We start from the raw sequence: 22925 nt of genomic DNA, 5'->3' as shown, positions 1-22925 counted from the left end.
AATATTTTGGCGACGTTTCCTGAACCCGTGGACTTTCTTACCACCTCGTGACTTCAGAGAGTTAAGAGCAGACCGATTTGAGCTGAATCCGCTTCTATTCTGTCTACGCGATCACAACCTGCCTAAGAGGACCTGACTGCTTCACACTGGACTTCACAACGGAATCGGCAAGTTTTTACCTGCTTCTGTCTTCGTTCTGTTCACTTAGTCCTCCCGCCGTCTCTCCTCTGGCTGTCTCCTGCTCCTGCGGCGTCTCTCCACTAATGATGACGCATTAGAATCTTCAACAGGAGTTAGCGATTGTGCCTGTGACGTCTGCTTGCACTCCTCTTCCTCTGCGTGACTCATTGCAACGAGCCACGTCTCTCAGACAATCAGCGCATTTGAGTGTCTACGTCATTACACTTGGAGCCATTTTGGGTTAATATGGTTACTGATTCAACTCCAGCAACGCAACGACGATGCGCTCGTCTTGTGCGCATTCACATCAAGTAAACCTTTATTTTAAATGCTGTTTGTAGCGATTCTTCTGGAATATGTTGCTCTGACTAACTGTTCACTTATTTCTTGAAACATTTTTTCAGTTTTTTAAAAATTATTTCCGCAATCAATACGTTACTTATTCTTTTTGTGCTTCTCACCACAACTTAGATATGTCTGAACAGGTAGCCTTTCAGTCTGGCTCTGTTGTTCTACCGCCCAGTTTTCTTTCTTCCCCTGGCCAGCCCAGCATATCATGGGAAGACTGGTTTCCCATGTTTGAGAACTACCTAGATGCGTTGGATGCCCAAGAGTTCTCCGCTAAGCGCAAGAAGGCACTTCTTTTGGGTTCTCTTGGTAAGGAGGGACAACGTGTCTTCAGGTTCTTGCCGCAAGTTCTTTTAGCTGGTGCACAAGCCCCTTTGGATGAGTATAAAGAGGCTGTGTCTCGTCTTGAGGTCAGGTACGCCAAGGAGGAAAACCTTGTCATGAACAGATATAACTTTTACACCAAAAGTCAAAAAACTGGGGAGAGCATAGACGAGTTTGTTTCTAGATTGCGCGAAATGTCAGTGAAGTGCAAATTTGGCAACATGACTGATGAGCTGATCAGGGATCAGCTTATTGTACAATGCAATAACAAAAAAATCCAGGAACGTCTTTGGGCAGCGAAGAATCCCAATCTGCAAACGGCAATTGATTTGGCAAAGGTTGTCGAACAGTCTCAGGGGTGTATGAAAGAGCTAGAAAAGAGAGCTACTTCAAGTGACGTTGGTGAGGTGTCTTGTCATTCGTACATGCTTCCAAGTCAGGAAGATGATGACCAAGACGACGTTGCTCTTCTTAAACAGAGAAAGTTTTTCAACAAAAAAACAGTTAATGTAAAGAGTAATAGCACTGTTAAACCTCTTTCTTCTAAGCAATGTCTTAGATGTGGCAGTTTTGCACATGCTTCCGACTCAAAATTTTGTTTTGCAGCTAAGCAGGAATGCATGAAATGTGGTAAATTGGGGCATTATGCTCGTGTCTGCAGAAGTAAAGCTCGTCCTTCTGTCTCATGTGTTAGTGACATCTCAGAGGGTAAGGATGACACTGATAAGATTTTGGTGGTTGGTAATGACTGTGACCTTCAACGTGAAGACCACAAACGCAGAAATAGACCTAAGGCTCTTTTCATTATTAATGATAAAAATGTTTACTTGATGGTGGACACTGGTTCGTTCGCGTTACACCATTATTCCCAACTCCCTCTTTGTTGACTTGTGGGGTATGGGTCCTCTTTTTCCTAGGGATATTTCTCCTGGTGGGTATCAGGGTGAACCTCTGAACATTCTTGGGTACTTTGAGGCTAACATTGTGTTCTCTACAAGACAAATTTTTGGGAAAGTGTATGTCTCTGAATCTGGTCCTGCTATCCTTGGTTGGATACACCAATACGACCTTTCCATTGTTGTGAATCCCCAAGCTGATCCTCAGGTCATGGTTGTGGAGGACACTGAGTTGTTCTCTTTACTCTCCAAATTTAAGAATGTTTTTGGTGAGAGTTTGGGTCGGCTCAAGGGCTATTCACATAAGATAATAATCAAACCTAACTCAATTCCTGTTCAACACAAGGTGAGACGTATTCCTATTATCATTAGGGATGAGGTCAAGGGTCTTCTTGATGACATGTTGGGTTCTGGGGTCATTGAACCTGTAGAGGCCTCCGCTTGGGGTTCGCCCATTGTCGTCACCAAGAAGTCCGACGGCAAGCTCCGTTTCTGTGTCGACCTCAGGTCCCTTAACCACTGTGTTGTTGCTGACACCTTCCCGCTACCCAACATATCTGAGCTAGTTACCACTCTCAATGGGGCAAACATTTTCTCCAAATTGGACCTCAGGAGTGCATACCATCAAATTGACTTACATAAGGACTCTAAATGCCTAACAGCTTTCATCACTCCTTGGGGTACCTATCAGTTTACTCGTCTGCCGTTTGGCCTCAAGTCAGCAGCTAGTGTTTTTCAACGCATGGTGTCAGGTATCTTCGAAGGTGTGCCGAAGGTGGTCTATTTTCAAGACGACATCCTGATTTATGGCCTTACTGAATCCCAGCACAATTCCACTCTCAGTGTTGTCCTTGAAAAGTTATCTGATGCTGGTCTTACTTTACGCAAGGACAAATGTTTGTTTGGTGTGGGTGAAGTGGACTATTTGGGCTACACTATCACTTCCTCTGGCATAAAACCCAAAAGGAACTTGTGTGAGGCTATTCGTTCTGCGCCTTCACCTTGTGACAAAGACCAGCTACGTTCCTTTATGGGTTTAATAGAGTATTACTCTAAGTTTGTACAGAATGTACAGAATTTTTCTGATAAGACAGTTTGCATAAGATCTTTGCTTAAACGGGGTGTGGGTTTCACTTGGGGACCTGAACAACAAAAATGTTTTGTAAATATCAAAAATTAGATTTGTGAAGCCAAAATGTTATCTCCCTTTGATGTACATAATAAGTCTATTGTCACTGTTGATGCTAGTATGTATGTATGTATGTATGTATTGGTAATCTTTTATAGCGCGTGTCTGTCACCCAACGGGTATCCTGGCGCTTTGACTGAAAAAGATCCTGCTGCGCACCGTTCTGAATTAGGAACTAAGGAGAAACAGTCCTAGGAAAGAGATGTGTCTTTAAATTTTTCTTGAAGGAGACAAGGTCATTCATACTTCTCAATCCTAGCGGAAGAGTGTTCCATAGTCTGGCTGCCGTAAAGCTGAAAGATCGGCCACCCAGCCGTGATCTCAGAACTTTAGGCACCACAGCAAGGTAAGCGGACGCCGAACGAAGGGATCTGGACGGAGTGTACCAATGAAACATGTTCTGAAATGGTACTGGGCCTTGTTTGTGAAGGGCCCTGAATACAATACATAAAGATTTAAAATCATCCGTTGAAGGATCGGTAACCAGTGAAGGTCTCTTAATGCCTGGGATGAGGAGTCATAACGGCGGCGAGCAAGCGCTAGTTTGGCTGCAAGATTTTGCACCCGTTGCAGTTTTCCAACCAAAGTGGCTGGTGCTCCAAGAAATAGAGCATTGCAGTAATCCAGGCGGCTTACGATGATGCTCCTCACCACCTCTGGCCTACTGTCCATGGGAAGCATCGGAAGGACCTTTCTCAACATGCGAAGCAATCCCATGCAGGTACTCACTGTTTTATTGACAGCTGCATCCAATTGGAGATTGGACCCAAACATCACTCCCAAGTTGCGGACCGAGGTGGAAGATGCAGTCGTACTTTGGAAGGAAGGTGGCCAGAAATCCGGCGGAAGAGGTCTAGGAACGCGGTCAGTAGTGCAGTGTAAGACTTCTGTCTTAGTGCTGTTAAACTACAGCGAGTTCTGATTCAGCCAGTCCGCAGTTGCGAGCATGCAGCGGTGGAAGGTGTCAAGTGTCACTGCTTCCTTGCCCTCAAGAGAGAAGACAAGTTGAGTGTCGTCTGCGTAGTTCGTCACCGCTATGCCAAAAGATCTGATCAGCGCAACTAGGGGCCGCAGGTACAGGTTGAAAAGGATAGGGCTAATGGCTGACCCTTGTGGAACACCTTGCGCCACTCTTCTGATGTTAGATTTAAACGGTGGCAGTGCCACTACCTGGTGGCGATTTCCAAGGTAAGATGTCAGCCACGGGGGCGCTAGAGGGCGCCGGACAAGATGGCCGCACTCGTGTGAGGCTCCGTTAAGACCATTGAAAATCCGCTAATTTATCCTGCTTTCCCCGGCGCTTTTGCCCTACACCCCGGCTGAGCTTGCTCCGCTGATATCGGTGACTCCCTGGGGCGCTCTGTGCATAGATTGTGGCTGAGCTGCGGGCGCCTGGAGCTGGACGGTCCCAGGCCGGAACGTTGAAGACTGCGGCTCCGGCGGGTGCGGAGCGGAGGTCTCGCTGCGATCTGGGCCCTTGTCGCCGTTGCTGCCTGCGAAAGTGGAGCTTGGGAGACGGCGCTTCGTGTCTGTGGAGGCGGCGAGGCGGAGCTGTCAGCGGAACTCCCGGAGCGACTTCGGCGCATTGGACGGCCTGGACTTGGCCCTACTGGTCCCGGTGAGTGGGGCGGGGCGCTACGCAAGTCCGGTGCTGCGGAGGTGGTGCTGGGCCGCGATAGCCCGCGCCGCGCGAGCTAGGGCTTGGGGGGGGGAAAGGGTTGGCTGAGGAAAGGGTTGGCTGAGGAGCGGAGTGGCCGGGACGGACAGGCGCTTAAGCGGGACCACGCTCTGGGCTGCCAAGGAAAGATCTCATCGCCGCGCACGTTTCTCTGGGAGGCCTGCTGCGCTGGGAGTTGCAAACCTGCAGAGCGCCCGCCATCTTGGGGCTTCCTCTCTCCTGGCTGTTGACCACTGAGCCCCGGCGGTCGGCGCATATCCAGCACTGCCGATCCTAACGTTGGCGCTGTCAGGGGTGGACCCGGACCCGGAGGCCTTTCAGCGCTGCCATTCCGTTACTTTGGGCTCTGCGCATTACGGCACATACTTGCACTGTGTGGCTGCACGGAGACTGACTTGGCGCGCTTTACCCGCTGGGGTGGCGGAGCTGCTTGACCTGGACTGGGGGTGCCTGTGGGCCTACGCCTGGGCCTACTCTATGGTGTGCGACGACTGGAGGGTGCTCTGATATTGTTTTGAAAGACTAAACTGGGATCACTGCCCTGCATAGCTGAGCCTTGGACCGCGCTGAGCTCGATCGCAGTCATGGGCAGGCCCGATAGAAACCAGCCTAAACTCAACTTCGAGGCGAAAAAGACTGCGCATACATCCTCCCAGGCGCCCGCAGACTCTGACCAGGGTGGGGCTGTTGGGGGTACACCTAATTTGGAATCCACACTGGTGGCTATGCAGAAGACTCCACAGTCCATTGAGGGTACCATGGAGTCAGTAAATCATCGTCTTGATCAAATGGCGACACAATTTGACCGTCAGAACGAGCGGATGGAAGAGGTGGAACAGCGGGTTTCCGCCACGGAGGATGGCCTGGCCACGGTCTCGTCCAAAGTATTCAGTATGGAAAGAGTGCTGGCGGTCATACAAGCGAAGAATGAGGAGTTAGAAGGGAGGTCCAGGAGGAACAACGTTCGCGTTACAGGCTTGCCGGAGTCCACGAATGTGGGGCGCATGGAGGAATACATGGAACGCAGGATCGTCGACATATTTGGGGCTGACCAGCTGTCTCGTGTCTTCATTGTGGAGCGTGCACATCGGTCCCTGGCTAAGAGGCCTCCGCCGGGAGCGCCGCCGCGACCTATTGTGGCTAGGATCCTGAACTACAGAGATCGGGACACTATTCTACGGCTCGCCAGGGAAAAGGGCTCCATAGAATATCAGGGTAACAAACTGGAGTTTTATCCCGACTTCACCATGGCAGTGCAGACTGCACGTAAGGAATTTGCTGCGGTGAAACAGTTGCTGAGGGCTGAGACCATAGCTTATGCCATGTTGTACCCTGCGCGTCTTCGGATTGGGCCTCCTTCTGATAACAAGATCTTCTCTTCACCCAAGGCAGCCATGGACTATGCCAAAAGACTGAAAAAACCTGCTAAAGAACCGACTGGGCGTCATGAAGGAGATGATGAAAGACTGGACGAAGAGGCCTGAACTGCATTGCACTGCTAGCTGCGGTGATGGGGGAACTGCGGAGTATTGCACTGGGTCGACTCTACTGTAGTGCATTCATTACTTGCTGAGAGCCGTCCGGGCGTTTCAGCCCCTGGTCCACTTTGTACTGTTGCTCCGCATGTTTCGGGAGGGGGACTGCTCTGGCTGGCGCTGTCCCTGCTAATGCCGCCATGTTGCTTTGATAGGGGCTCGCTTCCAGTTGAACTTAGCTGAATGTGGTCCCGTTGTGCATTATGTGCCTCTACGCTGGATGAGGTGGCTTTTCCTGGATTTCGGCGATGCTCTTTGGGTGTGGACGCCTTCGGGGGCGCCCAGTGCAGTGTACTGTTATATGAATACCATCATGTTTGATGCTTTGACCGTGGGTGTGGGTGGAGGGGTTGGGGTTGTTGTCAACGGCAATGGTCTGCGCTCTCGTCAGTTCTGGCGAGAGTGGTGCGCCACTACGCCCCCAGATAAGGGAGATCCCCAAATGTGGTTGTTTGCATTGTTGGGGGTTGCAAAGGGGGGGGACACGGGGAGGCTTTGGCAAATTGGGAGTGCTGAAGTGGGCGGCGGGTTGGGGGAAGGGATGCTGGAATCTGTTGGGATGTTGTTGTTTTTCCTGGTCAAGGGGAATGAGTCTAAGACGTCTATGGGCTGTGAGTGGGGCTACAGTTGGGGGTTCGGGACCCTTCCCAGCACTACTGGTGTTGTCTCCGGGTTGGTGAGAGATGAGGGATGGTCTAGCGGGTGGGGGCTGCCGAGGAAGAACTCAATGCTGGGATGCTTATACCTTTGGCGATATGGATAGGGGGGGTACTCTCACGTGTGTTACATGGAATGTGCGAGGACTAAATAAGCCGCAGAAAACTCGACAAATGCTTGCCTTTCTAAACAGACATGGAGCACAAGTGGCGTTTCTGCAGGAGACGCATCTCAAGGGTACAGCGGCCGAAATGGTGGGCAAACAGTGGGCGGGGGCGAGGTGGGCCACGTCATATTCTTCCTATGCCCGTGGGGTAATGCTTCTGAAAAAAAAGAATGTCCCGTTTGAGGTGCTACATGAGGAGGTGGACCAGGATGGTAGATATATTGTCGTGCAGGGTAAATTGTGTGGCACGTTGATCACTCTTCTCAATGTCTATGGCCCTAATATAGATGACCCTGATTTTTTCATTGCACTCTGGAACAAGCTGTATAACCTACCACCATCGGCTATCCTCTGTGGGGGGGACTGGAACGTTACATTGGATTCTGAGTTGGATAAGAGGCATGACCGGCCCTATGAGCGTAAGAGAGCGACGGATGCGGTGTGCGAGGGTATGAATGGGCTGCAACTGTTGGATGTTTGGCGCTTGCGGAATCCTGGCAGGCGGGAGGGAACTTGCTACACATCAGCGCATGATACGTGGTCGAGATTGGATTATTGGTTATTGACCCGAGATGTGAGTGGATGGGTGCTGAATGCGGAACATCTGCCCCGCACGCTTTCTGACCATGCCCCTGTTACATTGAAGCTGCGGATACCTACACATGCTCCTGCTCCTTTTACTTGGCGTCTCTCACCTGGAGTGTTAACAGATCAGGTGTTGTGTGAGCGTCTGCGGCAGATAGTTGAGGAGTTCTTCGAGACCAATGTGGGCTCTGTTGATAGTATGATTACGGTGTGGGAGGCCTTTAAGGTCTTGGTGCGGGGTGCATGTATTGGGTTGCGGTCCGGGGTCCTCACGTCCATCAGAGACTCTATGTCCAAACTGGAAAGGAAGTTGTTGGCTCTAGAGCGCCGACTGGAGGAGGGGGCGGAAATCACATTGCTAGCGGATATTAGGGCGAAGGTCACAGAATATAATGACTTGGCAGACCAGGAGGTGAAATTTCTGTCCAAACGCGCTACAGCCAGATATTATGGAGAAGGGGGCAGGCCGGGTAAGGGGCTTGCTGATAGGATTCGAGATCCTTGGGCAAGACACTGCACTGTATTGAAAATTGAAGATCAGGGAGATGTGGTGACTACGTCGGATGGTATACTTGCCTGCTTCTCGAGACATTATGCGCAACTCTATGAGCATAGGGAAACGGCGGAAGAGGCAGAAGTAACGCGGTACTTGGAGGATGTGGCGCTGGTGTGGCTCTCCAGGGGTCAACAGGAATTCCTAATGCAATATGTTACTGAGGCGGAATTTAGAGATGCAATAGCAGCCCTCCCGAATGGGAAGGCGGCTGGCACAGATGGCTTGCCCGCCGAATTCTATGAAACATATGCAGATTTGCTTATTCCGCGATTGGCAATGGTCCTGGAGGAGGCTTTTGAATGCGGACGGCTTCCGGGGACTATGAGAGAGGCGCTCTTGGTGGCGCTCCCTAAGCCCGGTAAACCCCTAAATAGGTGCGAGTCATACCGTCCCCTTTCACTCATGAACACTGATGTTAAAATAATTGCCAAAGTGTTAGCCACGAGACTGCGTCTACTCCTGCCGGTTATGGTACTACCAGATCAATCGGGGTTTATCCCCCTCCGGTCCACCACTCACAACCTGAGGACCTTATTCGCCGTCCTACATCTCCTTAAGCCAGAGCTAGCCGCGGTGGCGGTCATGCTTGATGCCGCCAAGGCCTTCGATTCAGTAGCATGGAAGTATATGCTGGCCGTTCTACATCGGATGGGGGTGCCTTTCTTTTTCACGTCACTGATTGCCCTGTTGTATACTGCACCCACGGCAAGAGTTAGGGTTAATGGTCATGTCTCTTCCTCCTTTCCGATACAGAGGGGGACAAGGCAGGGTTGCCCTCTTTCGCCCCTGCTTTTTGCCATCATGATGGAACCGTTGGCTTGTGTCTTGCGGCAGAGGTATGCGGAGGCAGCATTGAAGTTCCCTCTCCGATCGTTGGCTGTGTCAATGTACGCTGACGACATGGTCCTATATGTCAGGGACCCGGCGCTCCACCTGGAAAACATACTTAGAGAGTTCATTAAATTCGGCCGACACTCAGGACTGACCATAAACTGGGACAAGTCAGTGGTGCTGCCTCTCACGGATGTTACTCACCAGGTTCCATTGGAATTCCCGCTGGAATGGGCGACTGAGTCAGTTAGATACCTGGGCGTTTGGGTGCATAGGGATTGTCAAGAAATCATACGGGCCAACTACGGCGTTGCCATTTCCAACCTGGAAGACCAGGTGGCGAGATGGACTCGTCTCCCACTGACCCTGGCGGATCGCGTGTCGTTGATTAAAATGGTAGTGCTGCCGAAATTTCTTTATCTCTTCACAAACATTCCAGTCCCGCTGAGGTCACACTTCTTTGCGAGACTGAGGTCCCTATTGATATCTCTCACCTGGGCCGGCAAGAGGCCACGAGTGACTTGGGAGGTGCTGACCAAGCCATACGATCTGGGTGGGTTCGCCCTGCCGGATACGCGGCTTTACTATCTTTGTGCACAGGCACACTTTGCGAGTTACTGGATCAATGCTCCGCCATACACTCCGCACGTAGCACTGGAAGCAAGCGCGGTTCTGCCGTACCCATTAAGGGCTATGATCGTAAATAAGCACTCGGTGTTTGAGAAGGGGGAGATTGATACCGTGCGAATCACGGCGACTGCATGGAATAGCCTGGGTAAACGAGCTGGCAGACTACCGCTATACGCCCCGGCTATGCCGCTACTTTACCACTCGGATATCTCCGTGTCGGGCGAACCGGGAGGGCTGCAGATCCTGCGGGAGGCTGGACTACAGACTATGGGGGACCTATTTCCGGGAGCATTGTTTCTATCCTCCCAGGAGATGACAACCCGCTCGACGAATGCTACTATGTCCAACTTTGTGTATGTCAGGCTACGGGCTGCCGTGCGTGACTTATACCCAACGTATCCGGAGGAACCACTGGCCCTAGGTGCCTTGCAGTTGCTATATAGGGTCAAGGACAGGACTAAATTGCTATCTAAACTATCTAAGGCTGCACAGGAAGATGAGGGTGGGGGGGCGACCCTGGCTAGAGCAAGGTGGGATAGGAGTCTCCCGGAACCGCTGAGTGATGACGATTGGAATGAATGCTGTGCTATGACCGGGGGGTATGTGATCAATGGCAATTTCCGCCTTCTGCATTATAAATTTATACAACAGTGGTACTATACGCCGACCCAACTGGTACGATATGGGCTCAGGTCCACTGCTCAATGTGTCCGATGCGGAGCTGAGGACGCCGACTTTGTACACCTGGCCTGGGGATGCTCACGCGTCTACGATTTCTGGAAGGAGGTGACTGAAAGGCTGACTGTCATGGCTTCAACTGAGGTAAAGCTGGATGTACGACTGTGTCTTTTGGGCATTGCTTCTGGTGTGGCTGCGCCGTCGAGGCGGCTGGTGGTGCTGGCGCTTCAATTAGCCAGAAGGAGGGTCGCTATGGTTTGGGGAGGGAGGAGAGCGCCTGAGGTGCAACTGTGGCTGAAGGATATGGCCTATTGCAGGGACCAATTGAACTGTTACTATGACGAATTACCTGCTACGTCTCGCCCGAGGGATGTATGGGCTCCGTTTACACTTTATATGTTGTCTTTAACAGACACCGACAGCGGCGAGAGTGTGACTGCTGCTTTGTCAGACGGTGGGGATGGAGCTGCATGAGATGTTCTTGTGTGAAGGCGATAAGGTTGCCCTGTATCGTGTGTAGAGTGACTGGGCGATGGTCCTGGCAGTAAGAATGTCGTGGATTGCTAGGACTGGCATGGCATACATCACTTACTGATCCTCGCTACGGCCTCTGGGTGGTTCTACGAAGGGGGTGAAGGTTCCCTACCTTGGGGAAGCACTGTTAGACATCTGATATATTAGCTGCTCTATCACACTATGCCTACTGGACTTGGACTTCTCACTGAAACCAGGATAAGAAGGGGGGGGGAGGGGATGGGACTTGTTGATGTTGCCTTTCTTTATAAAACTGAAAATTAGACCGAGATCACATGGGGGCGAAACGACCGCACTCTAAGGGTGTGCTGTAAATATTGCATCTGGATCAACTGTAGTGCCTACATGAGCTAAGACTTCTGGACTCCTGCACTCGTGCCTCTGGTGTATGATGTCAAGCTTGTATGATATATGTGGTACACCGATTGCGGCCGGCCCCAGCAGTGGGTTGTAGGCACACCGCTGTGTATATGTATAATGTGCAATAAAGGTCTTCCAAAAACAAAAAAAACAAAAAAAAAAGATGTCAGCCACTGTAGGGCAAGGCCAGTTACCCCCACTTCCTCAAGTCTGTTAATCAGAATTGCGTGACTGACAGTGTCGAACGCGGCCGACATATCGAGCAGCACTAAAAAGGCTGCTCTTCCATGGTCGGCTCGCGTCCTGAGGTCGTCAAGTACAGTCACCAGCGCTGATTCCGTCCCGTGGGCCGGTCTAAACCCGAATTGGACCTCGTCCAGACAGGACCCAATCTCCAGGTATTTAGACAGATGTTTTGTGACCCACTTTTCCAGAATCTTTATTGGAAACGGGAGCAGGGAAATGGGACGATAATTTGCAGGATTTGCCGGGTCCAAGGTGGGCTTTTTTAGTAAAGGGGAAACCACGGCAAGTTTCCAGCAGTCTGGTACCCGTGCTGAGACCAGGGACTGATCACAGATGGCAAACAATGGAGGGAAAAGTTCATCCCGGAAGATCTTCCAATGTTTATGCGGTAGTGGGTCTAAAGGAGATCCCATCGACACGCTGTTGGCCAGGGAGCAGAATTCCTCATAAGTTGGGGAAGGGATACAGTCCAACTTGGCAATGCTGGAGATAGAGCCTGTAGTAGATCCGGAATGCGTTTCCGTGCGACTCCGAGGAATACCGCCAGATGTTACGCCTAGATTGTTCAAAATGGCTGCGATTTTATCCTCAAAGGCCTGTGCCAGTGAGTCGCACAGAGACTGAGATGCGGTGATGGTATTAATCGCACTAGCAGGGCATGGCAGATCCTTCACGATCTTGAATAAGGTCTGTGATTTGTTAGCTGACGCCCGCAGGGACTCTTCCAAAAACCTGGCCTTCGCACATTTGATCTGTGTTTTATAGATGGATAGGGCCTGTTTATAGAGGTCCCGATCTGAGTCCAGATATTTCTTTCTCCATGTGCGCTCAGCCCGCTTGCATTGGAGTTTAAGTTGAAACAACTACTCGGAAAACCATGGCATCGCCGGTGTGGACCTATTTCTTATTTTCCGTAAAGGGGCCAGAGAGTCAAGAGAGGACACAATCCTTTGACTAGTGCGCATGGTCTGGGGGCTATGCTGTCTCAATTGAGCGGGGGGTCAGAGGTCACCATTGCTTTCGCCTCCAGGACCCTTACTGATACAGAGAAGAACTATTCTGTTATCGAAAGGGAGGCATTGGCTGCCTCTTGGGCTGTTGAATACTTCCGCACTTATTTGTGGGGCATGAAGTTTACTCTGCAATCTGACCACAAGCCCCTGATCAAAGTCCTTTCTCCTGGTGGGGCGGGGAAGGGTTCTGCCCGGCTTATGAAGCTGGCGGCTAGGCTACAAGAGTTTCAGTATTCCATGGAGTACATTCCAGGTTGGAGAAATGTCCAAGCCGATTGTCTTTCGAGACTGTCTATGGACTGGCGTTCTCCTCACAATTCAGTTGTGTCTTTAGACTTGGATGATGTAGCTGTGGCTTCAGTTGAAGATGCTGTTTTTGTGGGTGAAGGTGTTTTCTCTTCAAGTGATTGGTCCAGAGAAATGTCCGTTGATGCTACTCTTCAGGAGGTCATCAAACTTATCAGATTGGGGCCTAGACGAGAGAGCTCTGTTTCTGTTTCTGTTCGGCCTTACGTTAAGGTCTTAGATGACCTTTCTATTGTTGGAGATATTCTTTTTAAAGGTGAGAAATTCATACCTCCCTTTGGGTTGAGGACCAAATTATTGGCTTTGGCACATGAGGGGCACATGGGCCAGACCCTCACCCAAAGACGTGTTAAGGATCACTTTTGGTGGCCTGGGGTTGACTCCCAAGTTGTGGATTGGGTTGAGAATTGTTCTCTCTGCAGGGAAGGGGAGAAGCGGTTGAAAACTGGTCCTAAGGTGGTTGCTGGTGCGCACATTCTTTCTCCAAATTTGCCCTGGCACACCATTTCTCTTGACTTCATTGGCCCAATGGGTGAGTTAGGGGAAAATGACAGATTTGCTGTTTTTGTTGTTGATGTCTTCACCAAGAGGTTGGTTGTGCATTTTACCAATGATATCACTGCTCCCAACTGCATCAGGTTTTTGGGAAATCTCTTTAAGGATGAGGGTTTGCCTTCTGTCTTAATCACAGATAATGGTCCACAACTCACCTCCAAGGACATGCAGACCTTCTTGAAGGAGTGTGGTGTCTCCCATCACCGTACATCCTTATACAACCCTCAGGGCAATGCTGTTTGCGAAAGAGCCAACAAAGTTGTCAAGGGTATTATACAGATGGCATCCAGTGGTGGTCATATTGTTAGGAAGATGGTGAACGAAATGTTATGGGCATATCGTACCACCCCTTTGGCTGGTGGAGATTTGTCTCCATTTCAGTTGATGAGAGGACGTGATCCTGGTTTGAAATTGTTTCCGTCCTGGATGAGAGATGTCGTTACTCTGCAGGCTCAGGGTAATGTTCCGGATGATCTCCAAACAGGTGTTGCTGAATCTGCCTCCAATATCACTTCTTCTTCTCCTTTTCTCGTGGGAGATTTGGTCAAGATCAAATTGGGGAGGTTACAAAAGGGTTTGTCCAAGTTCAAGGGTCCATTTAAGGTCAAGAAGGTGCTCAACCATTGTGTCATTCTTAATAATGGCGAATGCTGGAACTTCAGGAGAGTTGCCCTTTACAAGAGACAAAAGGCTTCTTCTTTGTCTCCTTTGCCCTCTGATGGTTCTGTTTCTCCCACCCCTTGTTCTGATGACTCTGTTACTAGTGGTTACTTGTTGGCAAATGACACTAATGGTCACTTAGCTTCCAATGGTGCGTCCCTTGGTTCTCATGTACAAGATGAAGTCAATGTTTCTGGTGGGGGTGATGCTCCTGCTCTGTTGCAGGGTCTTGCCCCTGTTCAAAGTTCTTCTGTTTCTGCACGTCCTCTTAGGCCTCGGCGGCCTCCTGCTTACCTGCAAGATTTTGTTTAAGTTTCATTTATTCATTTGTTTTTTTTTTGTTTTTGTTTTGTTTCTCAAACAACAGAAAGGGAGAAGATGTGTAGTACATTGTTAGTTCTTTGCGGGTTGTCATTCTAGTCTTCTTAGGAATACTTACTCCTAGTGTGGCTCACTGGTTAGAGGCGGCAGACCCGAGAGCAGAGGACGGCCCGGGACCAGGGTTCGATTCCCGGCGCGGCAGGTTTCTGGACCAGGGTCAGCGGACTCGATAATTCTCCCGCCTCGGTGCCCACTCTGATCAGCGATCCCACTCGGCAACTCTGGGCGTTAGCTTGCCTCATCTTCACTAACGGCCCCACCAGACCGCCGGGGATGCCTGGTCTCACCCTGGAGATACCCATTAAGGGACCATCTCTCAGGGAAGCCAGGAAGGGTTTCGCAGCGGTCGAAGCGCCTTGGGACCCTACGGGTAAGTAGTGCGCTATATAAATGCCAATACATTTACATTTACATATTCCATATTCTATGTTCTACTCTGCCTTCTCTTTGTATGTTCCACTCTGTGGCAGTTTACCGGTTGCTGCTGCGGTGGATGGTCTGCTCTTACTCTATCTCCTATCTTGAATAAAGAAACCTACAGAAGTCATCTGCTGTCTCTGGATATTCTTTACTACAACCCTCTGAAACGCCACTTGTAACATCGGGATCATTTTAGAGCACTGCCCTTGAGTCTCCCAGACAAACAACTATTTGGGAATACCCGTAGCGCTTAGAAGCCGACTAGATGTTTTGTGCTCGGACCGCTTCATTAAGTAGCCTCCTCGTGTGACACAGAGTTGTTGGTCGGCTGGCAGCCCCGGTCCCGGACGGTCCGCACCCGCTAGAGAGGAAGGCGGGTGGGTCTACGGCTACGCCTGGAACCCCGAAAAAGATGCAGTCTGCACCTCTTATATGGCCAGCATAGTTTTTTACCGCTGTGCATGTCCTAAAACGCGGAGTATTAAAATGTCCTTTAAAATAAAAATCAAACAATAGAATTGCGTGCAGATTTTCAATTAAAACAAAAATCATGGTCAGACTAGAACATAAAACCCAGGCACCAATGTACAAATGGCCCCCATTCGCCAATCAGATAGCTAATACGTAGCCCATGATTGAAATCCTGGCAGTCTTGAACTTCCAAGCACAAATTAGGGCCCGTCTGTTATGGCCTTTGTGGCAGGGCAGAGCCGCAAGCCACCTTACTGCGTGTTTTGCGAGATTGCCTGAATATAAGACACCACCAGTAAAAACCGTCCCTCCAAGCTACAAACCAGACCCACAAGCATCCCAAAAAAGCTCAAAAACTGATCTGTCAGACCATCCCTTTTGGCAGTGCCAGATTGCCACATTGGCCAGCCGGCTTCTGAAAAACGGTGTCTGAGTGTTTTCTCCAGTAGAAACTCAAAACACTTAATTGGAAGAAAATAAACCCTTCAGTTGCCTGCACAAAAAGAATCAAACTTTACTATATTAAATCTATTTAAAAAAATAAGTGAATAGCCAGCCCCATCGTGAATCCTCGTGACCCCCATACCGCCACACACCTACACAACGACAGTCTTTGGACACAAGAGATCGATTTTATAAACAAGTTCGTAGCGCCCAGCACTAACCGCCTTGTCTCAGGGCACGCACAGATAACGCGCTCTTGAAACCCCATAGAACGGTAGGTACCCTATTCGCGAGCTCGCAAGGATGAAAGGCTGCGCCGGGTCTGACAAGATTCGGTTCCATGAGCTGCAGGGCCCTAGGCTGAAGGTCAGGGCCTGACCTCTTATCGAGATAGTGCAAACATTAAACTACATCGATATCCGACTGAGGTTGTGTGAGCTGTAAACAATAAACTCTTTTTGAGTCTGCAACATGTTCTAAGAATGTATACTATTAAATTCCAATATGGATTTCGGGTTTAGATTGCAATATCCCGTTGCTTTCCTTTAAGCAGAAGCAATGTCTCTTCCCACTCAATAGTATTATCCCAGAGTATAGCCATCATCTAGTTTCGTTCATTCACTTAAGTCTGCGTAAGATGAGTCTTCTCCACGTAAAAGCCACGCACTGTGTTAATTCAAAAAAATAACAGAATAAGAGGCGGAGTCTCGGTGATTTACAAGCTCGCCGCTGACATCTGCTGTAATCTGCATGGCACACGTTCAAATCCTAGTAGGCTCAAAGCCTCCCGGCCTTCTACGGTCGATGTGTGCAGTAAAATTATCAATTTTTCTGCCCGCTTTTTGCACCCTTTTGACCAGCCACTTCCAGGCATGTAAAATTTCCAAATTGTAAACAGTTAATCATGTCATTTTATTGGAGGTTAGGAAATACCAGTTTTGTTGGCTGCGTCTATTTCTTATTGCAGTTTATATTTTGAAGCTGTAAGTGACATCTTAGATGGGTGGTAACCGCCATGGTCGCTGGAATGATTATATAAGACTTCAAATGGTATATTATTAAAGGACGATATATATATAAACATCACTTCTTCAAAGTTTAGTGTTCATGCGACTGCTCAGGAAGGTAAATATTTTATAAAATATGTCACATTTGCTTGAATTTATCATGGAATTATTTGAATGACTCAATTTTGTAAAATTGAGTTCCACTGTGATTGCCGTTTTTCGGGTCTCGCCTGAGCCAGCGGATATATATATATATGCAGCCTGGTGAGATAATTGACAGTATAGAAAAACTGTGAATTCGGCTGGGCGATCTTTATCTCGGATATCCTGTGCACTTTTGAGCTGTCCACTGCATCAGCAATATGTTAGACTTGTATAAAAACAACTGAGCAGCAGCTATAGGATGGGGCGATACTTCCGTGTGCATGTTAAACATGTTTCCTCCAGTGCACAGCATTAGAATTCCTGAATCTATGAGGGGAAACACTCCACTGACTGTCCACACAAAAAAACACTGGTACCTGTTAAGGGATGAAAGGTGGAAACATCCGCAGCCATTTTATACACGTCAATTGCAGTAATTATTATCATCATGCGATATATATCCACTTGTTCTACGCGAACAGGGATCCCTGAAGGTCATTATATAACCAATGTGTCCATCAGCGGTGCAAAGAGGGACATTAACACCTGCTGCTAATCGGCTTCCACAACTCAGACCTCGTCAGTTTGGTGTTGTCTATTGGGATGAGACGCACTGCAAAGTAGGGATATATCTGGAAAATAAATTAGGTTATATCTTGGATGCCTAAATGCCTAGTGAATATGCACCTTGCAAAAATAATTTTGTTTATTCAAACTAGCACAACTGAATCAGCAGCTACAGCAAACCTCAATTATTCTCAGTCAGGCGGAAGGTTAATTAGTATTACCATAAACATCGGAGCCTACCTCTCGCCCTGCTCCTGCTAACAAAATGAGTTACGACAGCAGCCACAGGTTCAAATCCAGGGCAGTGGCATAGCAAAGGGAGTTGGGTGGTCGGAGTGGGGGGGGGGGGGGGGGGGGGGAGGGTCGGCGGTCTCCCGCCGCTCTTACCTACAGACTCGGGGTGAACACTAACCCCCCCCCCCCCCCCCCCCTTTAATAGGCCGCCGTGGGGCGGCAAACAATACGGAGATCTCGCCAGCGCCTCCCCTACCCCGCCCTCACTACGCTACTGAGCCATGGCAAGGCAGATGGTCTTTAATAGGTTAATAAACCAAGTGCTAATAACACCAGCTAGTACAGCGCGTAGAAAAGGCAGCAATGCAGTCAATAAACACAACGTACTATCACTAAATGAAGAATCATGTTTTAAATAGCCCACAGCGTCCAAGCGCTGCGTCTGGTGAACCCAGGCTGACTCTACTTAAGTCTAGGTCCTTCCATGACGTATCTGACTAGCGAAGTCCAATTAATCCTCGTTTTCTTAACTGAGCAAAACAACGCATTCATTAATTGCACTTCAATTCCGGTTTGCTTGCAACATGGTCATGGCATTTACGAATGACGCTTCCATCGTCCAAAAGTTCTTGAATTCTTGGCGCGTTTACTTGTGCCTGGCCATAGCCAAGCCACAGTTTGGAGTCCCGACAACATGGCACCGCCGGGTATCCTTTCGATTGATAACCGGTAGATGGACTGATTTAATGTTTGGTGTCAAACTGTTGCACGTCCACGGCAGCCTGCCCTCTAAACCTAAAGTTTGCTGCTAGTGCCACGGCCATTTTTTGGCTCAAGTGCTTACAATCACAGCGGGAGCACTTTCAGCGAAAATGCACAATTCCAACGGGACATAGCATGACGGATCTGGCAGACGTTTACATTGTTTGGGTTTTCAAGGACGCCAGCAAAATAAGAACAAAAAACGCATTACAAAAACAAACCTAAACCAGCACCGCCTCTCCTCTACCGCCGAGAAACGCGCAGGAATGACTGCGAAAAGGCAACAACAACAACAAAAAAAAACCTCGCCGGAAACGTGAGAATGAATCCCGCCCCTCCAGGACTCCCTGACTCTGCCTCATGGTTGCCAAGGCAATATTTCTGAAAATATTGTCGTGCTACCGTAAGGCAGGTCATGGAGTCCTCGAGAGGTGGGATCCAGAGCAGACAAATCTGCTCAACAGGAGCTTTTTCCAATGGCAGGCCTCCGTTTCCAGAGGCCTGCAAATGGAAAAAAGGGGCGTGGCTTCACGCCGTACTGAATTCTTCTCCTCACAATATCTCTCTGCCTGGAGCAGGGCCATGCCCTGCAATCAGGCTTCGACCTAAAAAGGGTGCTTCTACAGCTTTTCTAGGCAACATTCCCATAGCTGACGTCTGCTAGGCAGCTACATTGTCAACTCCACACACGTTCACTAAACACGACTGTGTGGACATCCTAGCGCAGCAATAGGCATGCGTTGGAAAGACCATGCTCAGAACTTTATTTCTGGCATCTGCACCATCCATTGACTAGCCATCACTAGGGGTAAACTGCCCAACCGTTTATGCAGAGCATGTGCATCTGTAGGCACCTGTGCTATGAATGGATTCTGTCACTTACCCTAAAATTATCTATTTGTGCTTCATGTTCTGCATACTCCTGCCTTCTAGTGTTGGGCTAGGACATTTAAAGTATGTTTTCCTACGAAGAAGTCTTTCGAGTCACAAGGTATTGGGACTACACTTCTTTGTAGCGATTTGCCTGGCCATTGGCTCCATTGGTAGATTGTTTTTCGAACATATGGTGCACAAGTTAATGGAACTAGAACTAGTACACCGTAATGGCCACGCATTGAAAGTGTAAAGTAAGAACATATGTACAATAAATACAGAATAAAGCAGTATCGTAGACAACAAATGTCTTCCGGGGAGGTGGGTGAGTGTATGTGAACTTACTAGAAAAAGGATTTGTTTACTACAGTTTGTACTGTATATTCTCCACAACATAGCATTGTTTATTATTTCACTCTGTTTTCTCCGTTTTACTTTAAAGGCTTGCAAAACTTGCAGCTGCTGTGTTCCTCGGTAAAGGTGTACCCGTCTTTTTGTTTTCAAGATATGTTCCTACACCGTTTGTGGTAAGATTCTTTTGTTTCCTGACATGTCATGCATATTAAAGGCTTCTGTGTATAGGTTATTCTTCTTTTCATTTGTTTTAAATAAAGGCACATTTCAGTAAAAATACAATATGCATACACACAGGATCTTCTATGAGAGTTCTACACCTAAATCTTGTGAAACAATAACATTACAATATACCAGGTTGGTATTTCTTATGATGAAGGGTGTGCTCTAAGAGTCGGGAAATCAAGGGGTTGGCGGGGCACTTTTTGTGGGTAAAAGGATTAAGGGGGGAAATAAATCTATCTGGAGAGAAGGCGGGAAGGCGCAACATATGCCTTATAGGGTGCACAGACATAATATCGAGTCCAAAATATCGTTTGAACATAATATCGAGTAAATAATATAGACTGGACAAAATATCGACTGGACAGAATATCGACTACAAAAATATCGTTTTTAAGGTAAGTGAAGTAATATCGACTGTATAAAATATAGATAGCAAAAATATCGCATTTTTAATAATATATAATATTTTATAGTGTATTTTTATGTAATATGTGTGAAAAGTGTGTATTAATGTTATAAATAATTTTATTAAATGAATTTTGTTTTTATAATTGCGTAATGTAATTCTGTAGCGGGTTGTGGGTTTATAGGGGAATAGGGTGGGAAGTAATTTAATTATAATTAATTAAATATGTAAATTAATTAATTGATATTAATTTAAAATTAATTGTAAATTAATTTATATGTGTTAATTAATTTAATAGTAATTGCAAAATAATTAATAATAATTGATTAATTGGTAAATATGTAAATTTTACTAATTTAATGCAGTAGCGGGTTGTGGGATTATAGTGGAATAGGGTGGAAAGTAATTTAATTAATCATAATTAAATATGTTAATATATTTATTGATATAAATTAATTATCAATTTACTAATTACTATGTGTTAATTAATTTATTAGTAATTGTTAATAATTTTATATTCATTGATTAATTGGTTAATATGTGATTTTTACTAATTTAATTATTACAACTACGCTTTCCAACGCTTTCCCTACTGTTGCACCCACTGGAGTGGGAATAGTAATTTTAACCCCTACGCTATCCAACACTTTCCATACTGTTGCAACCAATGGAGTGGGAATAGTAATTTTAACCCCTACGCTATCCAATGCTTTCCCTACTGTTGCACCCACTGGAGTTGGAATAGTAATTTTAACCCCTACGCTATCCAACGCTTTCCCTACTGTTGCACCCACTGGAGTGGGAATAGTAATTTTAACCCCTACGCTATCCAACACTTTCCCTACTGTTGCACCCACTGGAGTGGGAATAGTAATTTTAACCCCTACGCTATCCAACTCTTTCCCTACTGTTGCACCCACTGGAGTTGGAATAGTAATTTTAACCCCTACGCTATCCAACACTTTCCCTACTGTTGCACCCACCGGAGTGGGAATAGTAATTTTAACCCCTACGCTATCCAACGCTTTCCCTACTGTTGCACCCACTGGAGTGGGAATAGTAATTTTAACCCCTACGCTATCCAACGCTTTCCCTACTGTTGCACCCACTGGAGTTGGAATAGTAATTTTAACCCCTACGCTATCCAACGTTTTCCCTACTGTTGCGCCCACTGGAGTGGGAATAGTAATTTTTACTCTATTGTTATTGTACATTAATAATATTGGCTATTATTTAATTATATTTTGTAACTATATATATATGTTTTAAGAAATATGATAAAATATTTTTTTTGTACTTTCATTAATTATTTAATTATCATTAGTTAATTTAAGTATTCTTAAGTATATTTTAGTACTTAGTTTTTAATATTAATTTAATTTAATAGTGTTTTTAGTGAAGTCGATATTTTTTACAACTATATTTTTGTAAACGATATTTTAAACTCGATATTTTTGTACTTACCTGTTTGTAGATAGAAACTCGATATTTTGTCAGTCGATATTTTTGACACGATATTCTTGCAGGTCGATATTTTGGAATTCGATATTATTTCAGTGATCCGCCTTATAGTATGGAACCAAAACTGGTAGCAGCATGCAGTGGAAATTCAAACAACGTAGGGCAGGAGATAAACTTAGTTTGGCTGGCTATCCTACCACCACCTCAGTGGATTGACTCTCTGGCATTAGAGGTTAAGGCCAAAGAAAGCCGACTGAACGGAGGGCAGAGGGTTACAAATGGAGCAAAGAGAAGATAAGGCCAAGGATAGTCAACATCAAGAACATTAGAACAGACTTACATATGTAAAATGGAGAGTAAGGCTTATTGAATTGTCAGGTCTGGGCTGACTGAGTATGAAGTCCGAGCACATGGTGAGAGATGTATAATAGAGGGCCGTTAATATATCCCGTAAGTTCCTGCCATAAGTATGTCCAGTTAACTGTATCAAAGTCTTTAGCCACATCTAAAGTGTAAATCACCAGAGGAACATTCTTGGGCAACTCTTGATTAAGTCTACAACCTGGTATGTTGAGTCGTGAAGATGCTACCCCAGAATAAAAAAAATGTTGTTCTTCCCTTTGGATTCACCCGACAACCTTAGATAACCTCCTTGCTGATGTACCTAAAGAGATATTACCGTCGCAATTGAGCAAAGAGACAATCCTATAAGATTCAATGTGTCTCGGATCTTAATTGGGCTTCAAAGTCAGTGAAATAATCACCGTAGTCCATTAAAGAGGTATATGATGATTGATGATTACGCACTTGTATAGCGCACGACTAGCCGTAGGCATCTCGGCGCTTGTACGAAATCCGCCAAGGAACCCTTCCTGGCCTTTCCCTGTGAGGAGCCCACTCCTGGGCACCCCCAAGGTGAGGTCAGGCATCCTCAGCGTTGTTGGGGCCTTTGTAGAGATTAAGCAAGCTATTGCCCAGAGGTGCAGAGTGGGACTCATGATTAGAATAGGCACCGAAGCGAGAATTATCAGGTCCGAGGAAATTGAGCCCGAGACCCGCCGAGGCGGGAATTGAACCCTGGTCCCGGCCAGACTACTGCATCAGGGTCTGCATCTCTAACCATTGAGCCACACTTCTCTACTTATATATATATATTATCAGCTTACGTCCGTATACCATTACATAGGATATGTACATGTTGGCAGGATCATCTCTAAAGCTGTCTGTTTATCCTCTGCTCCCGTTCAGG

The 22925-nt window shown here is 47.3% G+C and overlaps 1 protein-coding gene across 1 annotated transcript in view; it reads left to right on the top strand.

Moving 5' to 3' along the window:
* Window positions 1-22925, top strand: part of PGM2L1 (phosphoglucomutase 2 like 1) — a 680235-nt gene that overhangs the window by 174795 nt on the left and 482515 nt on the right. The window contains exon 4 of the mRNA XM_086933811.1: window positions 19673-19757. Coding sequence (XP_086789937.1) covers window positions 19673-19757 — 85 coding nt within the window. The remainder of the gene's footprint in view (window positions 1-19672; window positions 19758-22925) is intronic.

This window comes from Lissotriton vulgaris, chromosome 8, assembly GCF_964263255.1.
Source record: "Lissotriton vulgaris chromosome 8, aLisVul1.2, whole genome shotgun sequence".
Taxonomy (NCBI): Eukaryota; Metazoa; Chordata; class Amphibia; order Caudata; family Salamandridae; genus Lissotriton; species Lissotriton vulgaris.
Note: the sequence above shows the minus strand (reverse complement) of the source record. Positions and strands in the feature narration are given on the sequence as shown.